Source organism: Grus americana, chromosome 6 (assembly GCF_028858705.1).
Source record: "Grus americana isolate bGruAme1 chromosome 6, bGruAme1.mat, whole genome shotgun sequence".
NCBI classification, from domain to species: domain Eukaryota; kingdom Metazoa; phylum Chordata; class Aves; order Gruiformes; family Gruidae; genus Grus; species Grus americana.
Window position 1 is genome coordinate 32,247,958 of NC_072857.1, and position 21,972 is coordinate 32,269,929.

The 21,972-nt window shown below is 39.7% G+C and overlaps 1 protein-coding gene across 8 annotated transcripts in view; it reads left to right on the top strand.

The window, feature by feature from the left end:
* Positions 1-11,193, top strand: part of HECW2 (HECT, C2 and WW domain containing E3 ubiquitin protein ligase 2) — a 188,848-nt gene extending 177,655 nt beyond the window's left edge. For all 8 annotated transcript variants that reach the window (XM_054830314.1, XM_054830309.1, XM_054830308.1 and 5 more), the window contains 4 exons: positions 573-687; positions 1,454-1,539; positions 2,955-3,067; positions 8,519-11,193. In XM_054830314.1, the coding sequence (XP_054686289.1) occupies positions 573-687; positions 1,454-1,539; positions 2,955-3,067; positions 8,519-8,630 (426 nt within the window). In that variant the 3' untranslated portion in view covers positions 8,631-11,193. The remainder of the gene's footprint in view (positions 1-572; positions 688-1,453; positions 1,540-2,954; positions 3,068-8,518) is intronic.
* The last annotated feature ends 10,779 nt before the right edge of the window (positions 11,194-21,972 follow it).

A 21,972-nucleotide genomic window follows, 5' to 3' on the forward strand; every position in this document is an offset into this window, starting at 1 on the left:
ATAGATACATAATCTTGCAGATATTGAGGGGGAGGGGGCGGTTGGAATTGTTAGTTATTGACTTAAACACTATGGTTATATATCTTCTTTAAACTGGAAAATCCTATTGATCACTATTTGTATGATTGGCAGTGAATGTTTGCTAAAGTGACCCATCTGTCTCTTCATTGGGCCTTTCGGGTTTTTTTGTGGGCATGCTGTACTCAGTGTAACACGGCAGACTGAGTGTATTTCAAGGTATTACTCTCTTACCTGTTTTAACATGAACAATTAAATTGAATGTATTGAACTTAATTTGTCCTGAAATAATTCAATATTATTTGCCAATAAAATTCTCTCCCACTCACTGTGATCCTCTAATGAAACTGAGTGGAACTGCAGCATAAGAAAAAGAAGTCCATTTATTTGCCTTTAAAAAGAAAAAAAAACAAAACCAAAACCAACTTAATTATTTCCATTTTTGTGAGAGGAATGTTACCTGATAAATGTCGTAGTAGCAGACAAGCCTGTTCTGGGGAGGCAAAAATCAATAAATGAAGAAATGGTGGTATGTATTTTACTTCCTTTCACAGGTGGTTGATGCGAGGCTCGTGTCTGTGTTCGATGCCAGAGAACTGGAACTGGTTATAGCTGGAACAGCAGAAATTGACTTGAGCGACTGGAGAAATAATACAGAGTATAGAGGAGGTAACCTTAATTTTGAATTGTTCACTGACAGTGCTGGGGGGCCTGGAATTACCCAGTTTTTAAGACACTAAAGAACCATCCCATGACACACATCTTTAGTATCTTCTGAATTTCTGTGGTTAAGTTTGGTTAGGAGAAGGTAATTTGTCCATTTTAGTTTGCTTCATTGCTTCCCCATGCAGCTCTTCCCTTACTATTTTTGTCTGGACAGCATAACAGAGCGGTCTTCTCCACAGAAAGTACTGTGCTCACCTGCACACTACTAGAGTACCACCTAGACACTGGAGACAAAAGGAAATGGTAACCATTCTCAGTAGGATCTGCCTCTTTTCCACTCTCAAAGACGACAGGAATTCAGAAGTAATTTCAGTGACTGCAGGCTGGCAGTTGAGATAATTCAAGAACAATGGGAGATTTGGGAACTACTTTGAGAGAGATGGTTTTGCAGCATCATTTGTAGCTTGAGATACATAAAAAGTATAACACTGAAATATTTCCATGAATTGGCATTCCTGTTAGTGATTGATTAATGGAAGAAAAGCTTGCAAATGAGATTTCACTCCTTCCTGTCATAGTAAATTGATTCTCTGCTTTTAAGATTTTTAAGCATTTCAGGAGTATTCTTCGCTACCTCCTGTTTTTTGCTGCAATTGGATAAGAAATATGGCATTGTTGTGATTAGGACCAAACTAGGAAAAACTCATTAACTATTCTCTCAACCACTTTTGTAGTATGCAAAGTATAAAGGCTCTTCTTCTTTTAACAGGTTATCATGACAATCACATTGTAATTCGGTGGTTCTGGGCTGCTGTAGAAAGATTCAACAATGAACAACGACTAAGACTTCTACAGGTAAGAAATCAACTGATCTGTGTATAAATAGTGTGCATCATTAAAATTAGATGCTAAACTAGTCCCATCCAGGTTTATGACATCGAAAAATGATGGTGATGCTGGCTAGCTGGGAATAACCTGACAATCCTCAGAGACTAGCTGTACTAATTTTGAGTGAGTGAAGCTCACGGCTATTTTAATAGATTTCTAAGTTAAAAAATACATTTAAAGCAAAGTATCTGATATCAATAATCCTTTACTATTATTCAATTAAAAGTACATTAAGACTAGTAAAGCTTGAAAACTGCGTAGTTGATTATATCATTAGGTAGAAATCTTCATAATATTTGTACAGCTTAGGAAGGAGAAAGCTTAGATGGAAATTAAAAAGTGCCTCAAATTAGAAAATAATGATGAAAACCTGAAAATCAGTACAATTCCATTTTCACTAAGTCAGCCTGCAGAATCCAGTTGTCCTGCTGATGAAGGACGAAAACCTCTCAACAGAGGAATGTGGGTTTACTATTGATTTAGATTTTTTTAAGTTCAGGTTATGTCCATCATATCTGTAAAGAAACAGACAACCTCCCACCCCAAACCATACCGTGTTCTTGATTTATTATGAAATCCACTGTTTTTAACAATTCAGAATTTGCATCTGATCACTGAGTTACCTTGATGAGTATGATGAAGGATTTTCTATTTTTAACTGTTTAAAAACTTTTAAAAGATCTGTAAAAAGCAGTTCAGTACATCTCATTTGATGTAGAGCCAGAAATGTCTGCTTATATGTTCCTATTGCATCTGTTAGTCAAAAGTTTTTATCATATCCAGATCATTAAAAATTAAGTAGCCTCTGATCTGTCAAAAGCCATGTTTGATCTGTTCATGACAGGTGAATCTGCTCAATAGACAGCATTTCAGCAAATGTCAGTGGGCATTCTACCTAACTTTCAGAACTTAGTCCTTTTCTTATAGCTTTTAATAACAGCTTATAAAGATACTGAAATCCACGTAGCCAAAAAGGCTTAGCATGAAGCCATTATCATACATGACTACTTTTCTGTTAGTTGTTCTTAATACAGAATAAAAACAGTAGGGAAAAACTCACTTAGGCCTAAGGTTAAGTAACTTGATATTAATAGTGTTTTATTCTACAGTATTTATGTAGCATTAATTACTGTTTCAAAGAGAAACCTTTGGAGGAAATTAATCTGATAAGTTGTTTTTCTTCTAGAGCACTATCAGGAAATGGTCTATTTTCCCTTATCTTCCGTTTAAACTAGCATTTATTACTCATGTCTCACAAATTTCCTTATTTTGCAAATGCTTTTTCAGAAGCATTTGGACTTCAGTGGGTATGCTGATATAAATAAATTTCTAACCTGCACCATCTGTGTGTCCAATATCTGTGACATTGTTTGCACTGGCAGTTTGTTACAGGCACGTCCAGCATACCTTATGAAGGATTTGCCTCTTTACGGGGGAGCAATGGTCCAAGAAGGTTCTGCGTAGAGAAGTGGGGGAAGATCACTGCTCTTCCAAGGTACAATTGTGTGTATATTCATGCTAGAGATACTTTAGAATATCAGTTACCGGGATAATAGATGAGCTGTTTGAGAAATGTAAACAAGTTTTAACTGAATATGCAAATATGCTGTGCCTTACATCAAAATTTACTTCCACATTGTTCCAGTGTTTGATGCGTCCATTTTTCTTTGAACTGAATTTTTTTTCTCATAAGATAGAAAAGGCAGTGTAACTGTGTCTGACATCCATATTGTAATGCTTTTTTCATGGAAAATGATATTAGAATCATAACTATTTCTGAATTTGATTTTGTTATATTTTGATTAGATGTGCAGTATTTACTTCCTGATGCAGTTCATCACTTAGGAGCAAATATTAATATGAATTAAAATTAAATAGCACTTGTGACTCTGAGTGAAAGCTAATATCAGACTTTTTGGATTAGATGCACGTAGCCTTTAAAGTATAGTTTAGTGATGTAACTTTTATGCTTTGTCTGATGTCAAGAGTGTTACAAATATGGAAGAGGCAAGTTATGAACTGCAGAAGAGGTGTATTTTGAGGAGGGGGTCATTTGACTTAAGAGGCAGCACAGGGACAAGAGAAGATGAAGATTTCAAAGAGCACAAGTAGGGTCAATTGAAATATGTGAAAAGGGTAAAGGAAGAGCATGAGAGTCCAAGATATGAAAGTGGGAGTTGAGTTGTACCAGGCAGGTTCTCGCCTTTTCTATATTGCGATCAGGCTGATACGTTTCTAGATTTCCTTTCATCCAGTTCTATAATTCTGGAGCCTCTAGAATGGGTTAACAGTGGTTAGAAATACAGATTAGCGTGTGGAGTGTGGGTGAACTAACTCCACTTAATCAGATCTCAGTTTTAGTATGCTGCTTATAGCCTGTGGTAGTAGTTTTGGACTGGGCTCAGCCATGGAGGAAATTCAACCCTAATCCTAGCCTATCCCTCTTAAACAAGATTCCTCGGGAATTACTTGCATTCACAGTCTCTTTTTAGACACAAGGCGGCTGTCAGACACACGGAGAGTTTCTCTGACCAACAACCCATAGCTTTTTCCTCCAGCATAAAGTGAGAGGTTGAGATGTCTCTTGGGTTGGCTCCTGCCTGCAGGCTGCCATTTGAACCGCATTGAGAAAGCCTGAAAGATGCAGAAGTGGCATTGTGAAATCCACCGACACAGCAGGTAGCCTTTAAACAAAGCCATCTTGCCAGTTTATAGTACAAATGAGAGCCAGGCAACTAAGGATTAAAGATAAGCAAATTCTGGAAATTGCTATTTCAAATCAAATACTCTAATCTCTTGGGGGCCTAGTAATACCTTGTAGCCAGGTAAGTCTATAGTTTGATTATGATTGACCTATGGACTAGCTTTGCTTCTGTTTAAAAAGAAAAAGCTTTGATTTTTATTTTTTTTAAAAATAATTTCTGACTTCAAAATGTAAGATTTCTGTGTGAGTTTAAGTAAGAAAAGAGATGGTGGGAGTTTTTCCATATACACTCTAATGTTGGAATTCCTGGAGCTAACAAGCACAGCTTACCGTGTGGAAAAGGTCAGGACGTGCCTGAACAGGCGGCTCAGAATTTCGTCTGAAAAGGTTACATAGAGCCCTGGTTGTAATAAACTGCACAATAAAACCACTTCCTGTAGAGCAACATGGAGAAACATGTCAAGAATCTTTGCTACCGTAAGGTGTTCAGCCAGTGTAGGGGAAACGCCAGATCTTCACATTTAGGAGAATGTGTCATACCCTTGACATTTCATTTATGATTCCCTTGCTTAGGAAACATTTGATTTTTGTCTCTGTGGCTAGTTTGTAACGTACAAGTGTGAGAATTAAAATATTTTAACAACACACTTGTTTGGTTAAAATAAACAACTGCATATGACAAACATCTACAGTTGTCATGAGCTGGCAATTTCTGGCATTCATACATGGAACCTTGATCTCATAAAAAAAAAAATGATCTTCCACATTTATGCTTAAATGAGCTAAGCCCTAAGCAGAAAGGAGTATTTGCATAGTTACATCTCTGGTTCCTGGGTGCACTGTAGCTTCAGCCTGCGTCTAACCAGCTTCAGAGACTTATTGTGCAAACACCAGGTAGTACTGGCTTGAAGGTAAGACATTGTTAACAACGACCCCGAGTAGCAAACTTTCAAGAGGTTTCCAAACAAGCCCTGCGTGTGTAAACACATTGCTGGATCTGCTGAGAATGCTGCCCTAGGACTCTGTGACTCTTACTGATTCTTAGATAACTAAAGCATTTGTTAAGGCACCGTCACTCACTCGTAGCAGTGTTATACTTTGCAAATTGCCCTTTTGATTTCAGTGGGAGTGGTTGTGAAATTCGATAATATATGGTGTGAGGATGGCAAAAGCTAGGACTCAACAAGAGTATGGATTTTATGTTTCTTCCTCTGTTTCTAAAAACACTACTGCACTGCTGAAAACACATAAAAATACCCAACCCCATCTCTTCTTCCTGATTTTGAGACACAGAAGGCAACTAATATAGTTACTTAGGTATGTGACTGTGGTCTAAGCAACTGTGAATATGAACACAAAAGTATTCACGAGATGTTTACCTACTTGCCGCTGTTCTGATTGCTGTGTAATCAGTTCTGCTGAATAAAAATAGTGACGTTTCTGTGAGGCGCATGTCAGGTTGCCCTGCTTGTGTCACACTCTTTTACACTAATAAGTCAGTAGCACGTAAACGGCCCTGAGAAGATTCATGGTTGCAGATTTAGCTTAACTATTGCTATCCCTGATGCCACTTCTACTCCCTCCTGTCACGCTGTATTGTAGGTTACGCTAAATCAGTGGAGGGACTGTTACTCTTTCAATTCACTCACGTGCTGAGAAATTGGTTCTAGGCTTATTGCTGTACATTATATACACATGCATGTGATGATTCACGTGCTAATAGTATTCATGTCTGACTGCTAGATTTTAACCCTAAGTCACTCTGTTTTACTCCTGTAATCAAAATGAAGGGGAGATTAATTGGGAATCTAGACTTCAGGAACTAAAATGTTTTTTCATGTTGTCATACAATATGAGTCCAAGAAGATGAACAGTTAGTGCCCACGTGGTTTGAAATCTTGGAATGGGGAAAACACTGTCCAGAGGAAAAAAACAAAACCTTCCTTGTTGGAGACTTACAAAGTTGCTTGCTAGGGTGAGAAAGGCATGCATTCCCTCAGAAGACAAAGATCTTGAGTTTTTGTCTTTTTTTAATGACTTGGTTTTCCAAAGTAGGTGATTGCATTTTCAAAATTGCCCTCAAAATTAAGATAAAACTCAGTTCTCTTAATAAATGTAAACAACACACTGGCTTACTATTAAACCAGTTTGTAATGAATTCCTTGCTAATTATATACTATGTCTTTTATAATTTGTGGGTTTACGGCCCACACAGCGTGATCCATAGTTCTAATGAGCAGCTGTCAGCCCCATGCAGCAGAAACATGTGGTTAGACTGTTAATTGCCTAAGACTCCTCCACGCTCTGCACTGAACTCAAGGGATCACCGAGTTCCTGTCGTCCATTTGCTGCTGGGGCTAAATCAGTCTCTTTCTTCAAATTTCTTTTTTTCTTTTTCAAAAAAATAAAGTGTGGGGAAGGCAGTAATAATTTAATCTATATCACAGATATTACTTTGTAAGGTTTTTGGAAAGGCAAACAAGGAGTACAAAGAAAGCTTTCCTCCAGGACCCTTAGAGGGATGGAAGGGTGGAGAAATTTTACCAGGCCCCTGGAATACAGGGTGGGGAAATGCCCTCTGTGCTATACAGCATGTATTAGCAGTGTACTTCTACGTGTACTGTATTTGGGAAGGGTGTAAAATTCAATGCTTTTTAAAGTGTATTTGATGTTTGGACTGTGTTTATAAGAAGTGTGACCTTCTGTACTGTGTATGCATTTCTTCAGCCTGATATTTTTATGACACTGTAAGGCTCGTAACTGAGTGTTTCACCTTTAATGAGGGTTTGTAATGGACTTATGTTTTTAACAAATGAGATTAACCTACTTCATGTTCTATCCCTGTAGGTGGGAGCTGAGAGCCACTTAAAATGGCTATTAATAAATTTGCTCCCACAGAAGGCAGCACTTCCTGGCTCAGAGAAAGCTCAGCACAGGTCTGTTGTAGACCCTCAGATTTCTGGGAGTGTTTAGGTTAAATGAGGAGTTGCATTTACCGCGAGGAGGGAGCTTGGTCAGTCCTTCCAGTGACATTATACATTTACACTTAATACAGGTCATACTGATGAAGGGCAGATCACTGCCCGAAAAGTTTGTTTTTCAACTGGATTGTATTTAAATAACTCTGTGATATGCTTCACTACAAAAGAACAAAGTATTTGTAAACAGAGACCTGTGAAAATACAAGAAAGATTTTTATACTCTAACATCAGTCTAAAGTGAGGCTTTGGTACAAAGCTTCAGAGCAGAAAAGATGCCTCCTCCAGCTTCTCTTTGCATCATTTCTTCCTCAAGAACCAAGCCGTCGCATTAATAGTTATGCTATCTATTTCGCTAGAGAAGGCTCGTCCACTACAGTGTTTTAGAAAGTATTATCCTTAGCCTGCTCTGAGTCAGGCAATGATATCCATTACTCTAAGAGGGAGAAACCTTTATTTATCTCTCTTTTCATTCCCTGGAAGAGGTTTCAAGAGTCAGTTCCAAGCGTGTCAAAAAACTGAGGTAGATGGACTTTGGAAACTGAGAAATAAATCACATGGTTGTCCTCTTAAAGCAGGATGGTATGCTAGAGGTACATGCATAGTTTTGTGTAATTACAAAAAGTATTATTCTAAAGGTCGTTGGCGTGCAGGGCCAGCTATGTATGTAGTGTAAATCAGCACAAGCAGTAACTTCCCAAGAACACAATCCATTTGCCAAGGAAATGTGGAAGGAAGAGCATCTGATTTGTCTGTCCTTTACTACTGTAGGATTGTTTCCTGTATATCTAGAGTATTTTTTAATATGTTATCACATCTAATATCATATGCATATTCAATGTACTGAAATATCTTGTTTATGATTACAAATATAGTACTGAAATGTCATCAGTACAGGAAAAAAAATACTAATTCTCAGAGGATACATTTAAAACCAAGATTTCAGAACAGACTATTTGAAATGTATGATGTTATATCATTCTTTTCTCATGCACGTTTAATGGATAAAATTCATCCCATGCCTTTTGGGCTGTCAGTGTGTTTCTAAAGACCTTTGTAAATGCTTCTGACCGGCTTATTTTAATTAGAAAAAAGTAGATTAAACCTCACTACCTGTTCAATTGGAAAACATCATTAGATAGAACGAAGTCTTCTGAAAGAATGCTATCTGCCCATCTCTATGCAAGCACATACCAGTCTGTGTGTTCTCTTTTGAACTTTTTAAATAATGTACTTCTTCATCTCCTCTTTTTCCCCCCCTCAGGGCTCACACTTGTTTCAATCGTCTGGACCTTCCCCCTTACCCATCATTCTCTATGTTATATGAAAAACTGTTGACAGCAGTTGAAGAGACAAGTACTTTTGGACTTGAGTGATACACAAACCACAGTGCCCAGCTCATTGGACTTTTGTGGATCTGTCTTCTCAAGGAAATGAATGAACGTTTGTATTGGATTTCCTAGAGGAAAATTGTTTCACGGTGCAATTCAAATAATGAGGTTCCATGAAAAAGCTTATGAAGCAATTAAAAAGCATTGTGGTAGTGGCAGAATTCTCTACAGTGAAACTAGAGTGTGCCTGATGTGCAGGGAAAACCAAGTCTTGCAATCCATGGTTTTTCAGGACGGCCAAACTTCTTAAGTTTATGTTGTGAGCAAACAAGAAACGTGATCCCATGTTGTGATCAACCTGGCTACTGCAAAACTGACATGTACCCAAAAACTGGATTTCATCAGAGCTGTTGAATAGAAAATTCAAGTCAAAATGTGAAATCGTTCAGCCCCATACCTACCCAGTAAATTATGACAAAAATAATAGATTTTTTTTTTAAATTTATTCATGAAGGTACATTATGTCATATGTTACAATAGCATATCCAGTACTTGCTTTACCTAAGATACGAGTGCCTGCATGGTGTGCACCATAGAGCTCAAGTTCCTGGGGCAGAAGTGAGTTGGAAGGAAGGTCAGCAACAAAGGATGTAACAACAACGGCTTGCATTAAGGAGGTTTGTGGAAATTGTGTTTGCCAGTGGTGTGTATGACAAAAGATGAGCTGTTATAATGAACTTAATAAGACTGATTTTATGCTTTATACTGCATGGAAACTATTTTAAGAAGAAACTAGCAATTTATCCCAACATATCAGGAAAAAAACCCTAACACAGTGACTTCTGTTTATTTTTATAGGTTCATTATATTATGTTTCTTAGAGTGTAAACAGGAAACAAGCAAACTAAAATCCTATTTCTGTTTTTGTCACTTTCCATGCTTGAACAAACATTCTGCTAGTGTTTATTCTTTAAGCACTCTCAAGGGAAAAAAATGCCTTTTATTTTTATAAGAGTAAAAAAAACTCCCAAAAATATTTTGCACTGAATGTACCAAAGTTGAAGGGACACCATGATCTGACTGATAGCAAACTGCATCACTATCAAGTATCTGTAAAAATGCTTAGGAACCAGGCTTTCTTCACGGTGCCATGTCTATAGATATCAGGACTGTGCACATAAGTAATAATTTTATAATACTATATGTGATATTGTAATATGCATTTATTTTAAATGCATCCAAGTCATTTTTCATGCATTGGATAACTTAATGCAGTGGAGTTTAATACAGATATTTCATATACCCCCCACAACTTTTTATTTGTACAGCACCATAAAACACTAGCTCATTTGGAAATCTATGAGTAACCTACTTTAAGATGAGCCACTGGTCATAATGCCACTGTCCCGTATCAGCGAACACCTACAAGATGTAAACTATTCATAGTGTCTAAGCTTGCATTTTCACTGATAAATAGTTTTCTTATCAAATGTTATTTGAAAGAAGTTTTTATGGCGTATCAAGCACTGCATGGACACCAATTTCTTTATGCTTAATTTTGCTGAAATACACAAGGCTTGCTCGCATCTATTTTTGGTACTTTCCTCCAGATGGTCTTGTGGAACACTTGCGCAGCTGCGCACCATTTCTCGTATAGCTGCTGTCACGCAGTGCATCCACCACATTTTAAAATTCCAGGAAGTTGCACTTGGATACTGGATGACAAGAACTTGAATCTAGCTTTGCGCTAGCCCTCTTGATAGCACTGAAGCACAGCAAGCCCTGTTCTGGGGGAAAAGTAGCTTTTGAAGTAACATTCTCACTTTGGAGACTCTTGAAAGGGCATCTCAGGGAGGTATCCTGCTTGGTCTTGTGGGAGGTTTTTTCCAATGGATATGAACGTCTACGGAGATGTCGTCAGCAAAGACTGCCACTCTACCCTCCAAGTCGGAGGAAAGCAGGTGCAGCTGCCTGTGGTGGTGGCAGCAAAGACTGAGGAAACCCTTCAGGCTTACCGAGAAAATGTTACCTGTGCAAATGAAAACCCACTTGCAAAATCAGAGTGAAAGCATTCTTTTATTTCAGGAATAATTGAGCTTCTGCATGACATCTGGAACTCACTTAACAGATTTTCTTACACTACTTCTGGCTGGTATGAAGCAGCAAAGAAAAATCCAAACACGTCACCCTATTTTTACACATATATTTATCAGTCTTTGCTAAGATTGCATGTCACAGATCCTAACGCCCATCTCTTTTTCAGAACACGGATGAGCAGTAGGCAAACTGACTTTTCATCAGGTCACTCCAGCATGGCTCATGTTTCATATGATCTGCTCACTGAGTAGCTAAAACTCTGGCATTCAAAGCAGAATGCAACTTTTGGTTGGCTGAAGGACTGCAGAATTTTGATTTTACAATACTGTGTTATCTGTGGTCTAAAAAGGAGATTTCCCAGGTGGAAACTGTATCTACACATTTTGAACTAGAAACTCTTTGGAATGAAAAGTTTAAATATTTGGCACAAAGTAAGTTTATACTAGTCTGCCTTTTAAGTTATGCTTTTGTACAAAACAAAACCAATAAATGCATCTGGTCAATTTTTATTTAAGTATATCTACTGCACACATTTGTTCTGTATTTATGCATGTAAAAATAACTGAAATCAGTCCTGATGATCCGGTATTCTGTAAAGAGGTGACAGGGTCACCAGTGGGGCAGCTGCCAGTTAAAAGAAAGATAAATTTAAAAAATCCAGAATCCCTGTAGCATTAAGACAACGAGAGACTGAGGAGAAGCTGCTTCTTCCTCCTTTGCTGCCAGTATCACCTGGGGGACTCTAGAAAAATGCTATTTGAAAGTGATGAGGAGTTAGCAACCGAGATATGGCTACCTATGGTGCCCCGAGCACCTGGCTGGCTCTTTGTGATGATTTAAGTGATGCTGCTGCACTGAAGAGATTAGCAGGGAGGGAGCGTAGGGAAGGAAGCCTGAGCTTTGTCAAATACCCACATCTCCTGGCTGCTGTGTTGAACATTGTCCCTTCAGTGTGGGAAGCCATTCCCATTAAACACGTCCCGAGTGAAAGCCAACTTTTGTGTCCTGCAGGTGACTGCAACAGGCGACCACGGTGCTTTCTTATGACGTGCTGTGGCAGGCAAGAAGGTCCAGACAGAGAAAGACTGAGAAGCCTTTCTGAAAGATCTGTATCTCCTCAGAGCTCTTCCAGATGGTGCTAAGGAGCTCTGCATTTAGGGAGGAAAAAAAGCCAGTCAACCTGAAGCAGGCAAAAGATTCCCTTCAGCTACAGCGTGATGACAGCTTGCACTAACTTAACGTGCAGCATCTCCATCAGACAGTCTGGCTGGGGAGGTGCTCTTGTTTCCTGCAGAGCCACGCAGTGCTGGCCGAAAAGCAGCTAGCAGGTCCCCTGGCAGCATGGCATGTGCCAGTGGCCTCCGTCCCTGGCGCCCCAGGGTCCCCGTGGTCCCAGGTCCCAGCATCCCGGCCAAGCTCAGGTGTGCTTTGCTCACCCGGTGCTGCCAGCAGCCAATTTAACCATAACACTCCTAAATACACCAGAAAAGCTTGTAATCAATGAAATTATGCAATGCAGCACGTACTGTAGCAAGCCGTTACCTGTTCAACATCCGCAAGCCAGCAGCGGTTAGGGTAGGTTTTGCCGAGAGAAGACGGCCATCTGCTACCTCTGTCACACCAGCAGCAGCACCTTGCAGGGTAACATGGGAAAGCCTTCTTTCAATCCAAAATAAAATCCAATTTAAGAGGCAATCCTGCTGACCAGAAGCAAACCTTTTGCCCCAACCCCTGCCTGCTGTTTTTCCTTCGTTTTCATCAAATCATTGCCTTTCTTGCTTTCAAACATAATTTTCATTATCCTTATTTTGAACCTACCATAAAAATGTGTTAATATGACTTGGTATTTAGGGTGAAATCCATCTGCATACACAGGCCTGCTGGCCGCCACATACACTCCACATTGAAGCAATTAACTTCGGGTCATGTATAGTGAATATATGTAATCTTCAGGGAAACTGAAAGTCTAGGCAGCGGCATGCTGGCAGGACAACAGACAAAGTTTCTGGCATGAGTTAAACTGGCAGAGCACCGGACTGGTAGTTTGCTCAGTTTAAAATTATAGGAAAGTAGAGAGTTTTGTGGTTTCTTACGTATTTTTAATCCTTTTAAAAGTTAAAAGAAAAAAAAAAAACTTCCTTCTGAAGCATTTGTAATGGTATCATCTGGTTGCTTAATGTAATCTCAGCAGTATTAATTGCAGATGTTTACTGACTTTCTGCAGTGGTAGCTGCAGAGGTTTATGGAGATCTTTGCAAGCACACTGTTTCTGGACTGAGGGAACCCCTATTCACAAAAGGGGAATCTGCGGCAGCTGTGTTTGAATAGCCTGTATAAGTTCATTTCCCATAGCACACAGCAAGTTAATTCCTTTCAGCAAATGAAAATTATTGGTATTAAATTATATTAGTAGCTATGTTTTTCTTGCTATTGATTTTATGTGGGGGGTGATTTATTCCTGTTAGCGCTAATGCGAATTGGGCAGTAAGTTTGGTCTCCAGTCGTAAGATTACACACTTAGCTTTAACGTTAAACTTACAGTAATAATACTGAACCACCACTGCTGTTTCCCCTTCTCACCCTTTCCTCCCCGAGCAAGCAAACTGAACTCCAAGCAAGATTTCAGAATAGCTACTCAAACCTGGCTTCTTAAACTGTTTGCACTTTGGCTCAATTATGCGGTACAAAACAGAACTGCAGAAATGTTATGGGTTGACTAGCTCTCCAACTGCAAGTAAAAAATCCTTGACAATTTTATTAGCGCAACCACAGTGACTGCTATTGGACTAGTCTAACTTTTTGCCTAAGTATTTTACAATTTAAAAAAAAGGGTTTAGGGGGTTGAATTTGAAATTGTTTGTTTGCTGGAAAAATAAATATACATTAGGTAAATAGTAGGGGAAACGAAGAACTTTATTGTAAAGCCAGTAAGGCTAAAAGCCTTTTTACAACCCTTTTTGGTTAGCAGTATGCAAAATTATAAAGCTGACCACATAAACACAGAGTTTTCACAATGTGTGTTGGTTTATGTTTTGCATCTCTTTCAAATAGACCACGAGCTTCACAGTGCTTCTGTTGGGTTTCAGACTGTCTAGTTTCAGCACTAGACTACAACAATTTAAAATGTTTGTTGCTATGAAAAGTTTTTTATTCAAACATTTCTAGTATTTTCTAAAACAATTTTACCGTAAAGAAAGCTATTGTTCAGGTTGAAACTTCATTTAGGGCTCCACTTCACAGGCTTTGCTCAGAGCCATGTTATGCCATAGGTATTTTAAGGTAAACTCATGATTAATTTGAGACTTCTATTTAGTATCAGTGACGTAATAATGACCTCCTGGTCACTGCTTAGAAAGGCTCCTCCTGACTGTGGGTAAAAGGATGACAGTCAAGAACTCCTCTGGAATGGTTACAATCCATTGTAGTATCTGCATGTATTCAAAATGCAATTAAAATATCTCTTGAGGACTATGTGAAATAATTGCTTACACTCATTGATTAGCCCCCTTCTAAGTCAATAACTGGAATTTTGAACTTGTTTATGTACCAAATGCAGTCAGATTATATTGCAGAACAATAATAAAAATTTAACTGCAGATGTATGCTGACAAATCTCTTAAAAGTTCAGGGGAACACCAAAGGGAGCTGAGCTATGCTTCGTTCAGTCCTTCTTCCCTTTAAGAACTTCTGAATAATGAAAATTGTATTTTGTTCTTCAGTTGTTTCTTTTTTAGAACTTTCAGAAACTTCTCACTCAGCCCCTACTAGAAGAAACCTTGTCTACTTAAAGAGCTTTTGCTCAGCACTCAGGAGGTATATTGTTCCACTAATTTAACATAGTTCTGTGCTGACATCAATGTAACCAGATGTACAGACCTCCAAAACTGCACAGGACTCTGGTCTCCCCTATTCTGGGCTGCCTTCCAAAAACCGGCTGCCCTCTCCCTTTTAATTGCACATAATCCTACAATCACCCAGAGACAATTGCTGGCCACCCTCGCTGACTGTAGCTACAGGATCAGAGTGGGTTTGTTTGTTGTTTCATCAAGAATTAAACTGATCTCCTTTGCAACAAGAGCAGCTCCCTTCAGTTCAGAGAGTCAATAGGATCACGGTTACTCTGACATCGAGAGTGTGAGCGGTTTAAGAAAAATAGTCATAATGCTTTTTGGAAAACAGTTGATTCGGCATCCAAGGGTAAAATGTCCTTTCATTTTGGTTTTGCAAAGTTAGTAACGAGGCAGGGAATTTTTCTTGCAATGTTTTCTATCGCCAGAATTTCTCAACCCCCGTGGGCTGCTTCGGGCTGCAGGCTGGAGGGGTGAGTAGCTCTTGTGGTGAGGGAGGTGAGCGCTGATCCAGAAATCACAGCAGCAGGTGATTTATTACCTCAGTGAGGACCGTGCCTTCCACAGATGGAGGGTTTGTGTCACAGCCCTTGAACTCGTTTCTACCAAAAGCGCATTCATATCTGCATCGCCTGCTAATTGCAATACAAGCAGCTGCTGACACACTCCGTCGACTATGCAGCATCTTTCATTTTAAATGAGAATTGCAATTTTTATAGTTAGAAATACTCATCTAGCAGTATAGGTCAGGTCAAAAAAGACGATTTTGCTGAGACATCATATTTGATTGCCATGCTGATTGCAGTCAGACATTGGAGCTGAGTAATTTTAAAATAGATTACTGTATGAATAAGCAAATAAATCTCTGAATCCTCATAAATAATGCTAAAGAAGGAATGTAATTGTAGGTGCTGTAATGATAAGATATGGCAGTTCCAAGCACCAAATAGAGCATACAAAATGCAACCATGGAATAGTGTTAGAGTGAAGACAAGACTGAAAGAGCGGGGAGAGAAAAAGGACTACACTTTGCGAGGAGGGAGCAGGACAGTGAGCTGTGCTGACCACTAGGTATACAAATGGGGATACTTCTTGCTTAAAAATTGGGCGATGATAATGTACCCAGGGAAAATGACGTTGGTGTTACTGCAACTACAAGATGTATTTTACCTAATTATTAGGTTTTGAAAAATCTAAAGTACACAATCAGAAAACTTACTTTTAAGTTGTTTTTTCTTATTTTATTGTGTTTGGGTTAGTTTTTTTAATTTGGACTACTCTCAGGAAAATGAAGGCTTCTAAATAAAATAAGGACGGTGTCTGGAGGTCCTCTTTAGTCTTATTGTTTGTGCAAATAATTATTGTGTTTATTACTAGCCGCATTTGGCAAGAGAAATACCATCTGATAAGAAGTTAAATCATGACTACCGAAGGTGACTTTCATTTTAAATGTGATGAGCCAAATTCCTAATGTTTAGATGTGTGAAAATGTAGATGAGGGGTTTTTTTAGATGGTTGGGGTTTGTGTTGTGGTTGTGTAAGAACCATGAATTTCCGCAAAGAGAGGGATTGATATGATGTTTCTAAAGCTTATTTAAGGTAATTAAAATATTGTCGATGATCTAGTTAGCTTTGGCTAGGCTGATGTGAATCTTGACTACATTCATGCTCTAATGACATTATCCGAAAAAATACTATGTAAGAGGGTAGGAAGATTTCAGGATCTGGTTCTCTACCTAAAAGCCAAGACTATTGGATAAGTCAGTACAAGAGTCAAAAGAAGAATTCCTTGCAAGTTTTCTTCTTCAACATAGTAACTGAGGTGGTAAGAGTTTTATATAAACTTTGTCCTACACTAGAAGACAAGCAGTACGTTGGACCATAATGGTTCAATAGTTCCATATAGCAGGACATTTTTCTGCAATGAGTCTGCAACACTCAGGAGACTGCTGTTTATTATCAGCACTGCAGGGAGGAAGAAGAATTACAACAATATTAAGTACATAAATCATCTTAGGAGGTTGCTTTTTCTTTGTACTCTGTTTTTCCTTGGAATGACACAGCCTTGAGGGCATCCATGAATCCTGATCAGCAAGGCTGCCTTTTGTATAAGTGACTGAGCATTTGTACTTGTAAGGGCTGGTACAGTGTGGAAGGGGAAAACTTTAGAGAAAAAGAAGGTAATGAGGGATGTGGTGTGGAATACTGGTACCCCCCGGTCAGCCGATATTCTTGCCCTTGCTAGGCTACAGTTTGGGTTATTCAGCATGTTTGAAGGCGCATACAGTTTTACAAGTTTTTGTAGTGGGGATGCAGGCATCCAGAATCTAACAGGTATATAGGTGCATCTCCCTCATTTTTGACAATTACTTGATATAATTTTATACCAAGTTCTTTGTTTTTAAAGAATTTCAGGCACTGAGAATACAGAGTGCATATTTATTTCTAAGCTTTAAGTAGAACATATGTGGTGTATTTTTTAATCCTTTCCATACTTTTCAGTTCAGTGTTCACAAGACTGTATATCAAATACAATACCAAGTTTTTCTATCTTTCTACAAGCCAATTTAAGTTTCATCTGAACGTGGTGTATGTCTTTCACAAAACACTAAATGGGGACTATGTGCTTCAAGCATTAAGATGGTGTATGTCCTTTTCTCCGTTTACATTACATTTCACTTTCTTTTCTTTGAGGCAGAGAGAGCAGATACGAAATGTGTTGAGTGTGTTACAGGGACACACAATGTGTTTCGTTGTGCCTGGCTTCAAGGAATGTACTATAATGTTTGACTGCTCACAGATTTGCATAATTATCTACTCAGTTGAATACAGGACTGTTGTGTTGTATTTCCTGTTATTCAAAAACATTTGGGGAAAAGATTTTTCTGTGTATAATTTTATTTTCATACTGATCTCTATTTTGTTTAAGACCATGTTTCATCATGAAATCACTTAATTAAAATAAATCTTCTTACAAAAATCCACTTTGGAAATCAACTCTTTTCTTGTGCCTCTGAATATATCGTAACATTATTTTTTAAATGAGTACCTCTTATCTCTAGGTCATTCTATGTCCTTTGCAGCAGTTTAAAACCTTTAGAGAAACCACAGGATACTCTTTCTTACACCACCTTTCCTAAGTGACTTCTGGTGGCCCCTGGAGTCTGGCGTGTTACAAATGGTAATTTTGGAAGCAGAGAAAGTAAGGATTCTGCAGCCATATGCAACACAATTTGAACGAGAACTACGTATGAAACAAAGAGTATCACAAATTAAGCGAACAAAGCACCAGATACTACAGCCATCATGCTGGAGAGGCCCAGGCTTCACAGAAGAGTCTCTGCCTTTGAATGGAGCATTGGAACTGGCAGCGACAGTGGCTGTAACACAAAGCACTGTGTTTTCACAGGGAAACATCTTCAGGGAAAAATACGTTTTTCTGTCTTTAATAAAAGTTGGTGGCCCCCACCAAAGATTTCCTCCTACTTTTGTGACAGATTGTATGAGTTCCAGTAAGAGAGACTGGTCTTTATTCAGCACTTGGGCGAGGGTTCTCCCCACCAGGACACAGTTCAAGGAGACCTTTGCTCTAGAAGGGTTAAATGGCAAGTTGCCACTTCACCTATGTTACATAAACTCTTTGTAGAATATAATATTGAAGTGATATTTCTATTATTATAAAACTTTTTCTACAAAGTAATTTTGCATTATCTTGCTGCTAGCAGCGATGTGATGTGAGGTAACCTAAAGCATTGAAGGGGAGCTGCTATGGGAAGAGAAGAGGCTTTGAGACTTGAGCTCTTTTAGACTCAGCTCTCCGTCGTAGTTCTCGATGTCAGACTCATAAGATAGTTTCATCCAGATCACTGGTAACTGACATCATGTATTGAGCAATTGCTCATTTTTTCCCTCGGTATAAAGACTGGAGTTTGGATAAAGCTCATGCCGGGTGACACTGAGGCAATTCTGGTAGGCAGTGACTGGGTGAAACAGACTATTTGCCCGTTGCATTGAGGATTGCCTTTTGTTACTCGCTTCCTATGCACAAGTGTGGTGGGATTCTTGCAGAGATTTCGGCATGCACAAAAAGCATCAGATTTTTTTTAAAAACCTGTGTTAAATAAAACCACGATAATTCTTTTTGGATGAGGCAGGTATCTGTATTCAATGACTAGGTCATGCCCAGAACTGACTGTTGCAGGTATGGCAGGAGATGGCATGCTGATTCTGAGGGACCTATGGCAAAATGTCATTCTGTGCTTTGAGTATTTCATGGTTTATGTTGGCATTTGATATGAGAGGTTGTTTCAGCTAACAGTGCTCTCGTAGATGTTTGGGACATGGGCAGTCTCTATAGGGCCGTGGTTTGGGGGGTCGAGTTTGCTTATTTTATCCCCATAGACTGAAACAACAATCAGTGTCAGTAAGTCCAGGAGCATCACCCCTAAGACAGGCAGCTTTATGCTCTGATTTGAGATGCACTGGACCAGCACACTTCTCAGCTACCCTACTGCTCCATGGTGTTCTGGTGTGCCAGCTCCACGCTCTTCTGCCAACCAAACAGCTGTGCGTACTTTGCCCAACAATGATCATCCACTTTGCAGGCACATTTGCTCTCGCTTCTTAGAGGCAACACGTGGAAGGCACGGATCCTTCCCCATGACTTTTGAACTGCAGGACACTGAGATGCTCAGGTAAGGCTTCATTTTGCGTGTGTTGTCACGTTACTTAAGCGTGTTCTGCCCCATGGAATGGCGACGCCACAAAGACACTTAACAGCTCAGTGGAATTATTCATTTGCCTTATGGTTTTTGAGGCTTTTTTGGCACTATGGAGGAGGGTCTCACTTTACCAATGGCTTGTCAAAGAAGTTACCACAAACAAGTTGATGGCTCAGACACTCTCAGCTTCCATCTACATGGCTTTTAATGCTGTCCACTTGCCCCCCCCCCCCCCAGCAACACAGTTATCTGCCGAGAAGGGTAGGGTGCTGCCTATTCAGTCCAAACTACATTAACCCCGTGACAGGTCTGAGTTGAAATCAGCACTTCTTGAGGGAACCAAGCTTTTTCCAAAAGTTTAGCTTCCTAAAACACCTATGGCTCTGAACAACGAGAGCTGTACATCATGTCTTTGCCAAATGGATAACTGCTCAAGAAGAAATAGTTCTCTTCATGAAAGCCTCTAAAGACTGTAAGAAGCCAGCTTTGTAATGGATAGATAATTAAGGAAAGCAAGAGAAGAAAATATTGTTAAGAATGGGAATTATGAAGCTAACACCTTTGGGACAATTAAAAAACAGCAATTAATGACCAGATGTATGCATCAGTAATAAGCATAGCTCCTGATCCTGTACTGTTGTGACCTTCAGCCTACCATTCCCCCTCTCCACCCTTTTGTTTGTCATTCTCTGTGGCGGTGTATCTAAGTAAAATTCCAAAGTCCTCTGGGTGGAGTCCTGCCAATTATACCCTTCTCAAAGTGCCATACGTGTTTCTATGGCATTATATAAACAGATGACCCAGGCTACAATAACACACATGTCATGAAGCATTTTTAGTATTTACTTGGTTTTCAGAACTTAAAGGGAAAGTAGAGCAAATCCTGGCCTTGAAAAAGATCTCTGAAGACACACAAGCAGCTAAGGAGACAAACATAAGCACTGTCATTTACTTTTGGCACCACGTGCTATAATAACCTAAAACATCTTAATTGTAGTCATCATTTAATTTTACTCCTGTGGATCATTTGGTATGTTTGGAATGCTGCTTGCTTTTCGTACTGCACAAAGAACGCTTCTCAACAAAACCAATCTTTTCTACATCATGTAGAAATAACATGATGTTTATTTGGCAGATGTATTTAAAATCATGTTATAATGAAGGAAGAGTACAGTCTGAAACTGCAGAGATGGTGGGAGAGAGTAAAGAGTTTGGACTTTTCTTCCAAAAATATCCACAGCTCAAAATGCTAAAATTCAAGATGGAAGGTCAAGCAAGCAGGAGTTACACTTGAAAAGCAGCTCTTGCTCTTAGTAGGTGTATTTTATTGTGCCAGCTGCATGGTATAACGTATTTCAAAGTCTTCAAAAATACCTTCTGTTTCCTCGAACTGTGTATCTCATCTTCATTTATACTACTTGAGCTAATCTTAATGTAAGCATTGCTGTGACAGCATGACTTAGGAACTGTACTCACCACGTAATTACCCATTTCCCTGGCAGTGCCATGGCATAAATAACATTAACCCAGTAACTCTAATGGTGCACTGCTGAAATTAAATTTATAACTCTTAAACTCTTATGCTACATTACTATTACTGCTTTTATGGAAAATCTATTATAAAATGGATGTTTGCAAATTTCTGGGGCAGCTGGTTGGATTGCTTCACAGAGGAAATCAATTTGGCAAACAAATTGCAGCTATTTTAGAACTCTTTCTAATTTCAATTTATGTCTAAAGCATGCTTTAGGCTATTTTATATCCTCAGAAAGGGTCTTTGAAACCACAAGTTAAAGTCTTTTAACTTTTTTTTTTTCCCCTTTGGGCTCCTTAAAGCAAGAGGCTCTGAAGACCCAGTTGCCACTTATGTGCATGAAAGCGACTGTCAAACAGGCTCTGTGGGAGATGCGTACTTGTATAGAAGTAATAAAAAGTAGGTTCTATTCCCGTTTGAACATGCATATGCAAATGTCAGTGACAGCCGATATACCAATTTCTGGTTTTAACTGTAATATGGTTGCCTGGACTTTTGCAATCTGCGTCATCAACAGGACCCACGAAGCATAAATGTGTGCAGTCATTCTGGTAAGCACACGGAAGTTTTGTTATTCTGGTTGTGGGTTTCTTTGTCGGATTCCCAGCTACGCTAAAGCAGGAAAGAAAGAAACCACTGCAGACCTTGCACGTCTCCCCACAGCCTCCCCGCCACCAGTGGGGCCCTGGACAGCTTCGTGCAGCTGATCTTTACACCATGGCACCTAGTGCACCTCGTGCTACCCCAATCCTCAACCTTTCCCCTTTGTTCTAGTACCCCTGGATGCAGCAGACACAGCGATAAGCCTCATTACAGTGTTTAGATTAAATACAGCCTTTGACTAGGAGATACGATCGGTGCATCTCGCCCAAACCGGCGGCTCTCATCGCCCTGCGCTCCGTGAGGTGGCAAAACAAAATGGCTCTCCGGCAGCTGCCCCGGACGGGGGTAGGCCCTCAGCCGGCAAGGCACGGTCCCACTCTGATGCCCCACCGGCTCCCAAACAACTGGCCGGCCCTGCCCCACCGGGCCCAGCACCCGGGGCGGGGGGGTGGTGGAGGCGGCCGGTCCTCCTCAGCGGGGCCGGGCAAGGCCGCGGCTTCCAGCACCGCGGGAGGAGGAGGAGGAAGATCAGAAGCGCGTCCCGGCTGCGTCGGCGGCGCCCCTTCGGCTCTCACGGAGGAGCT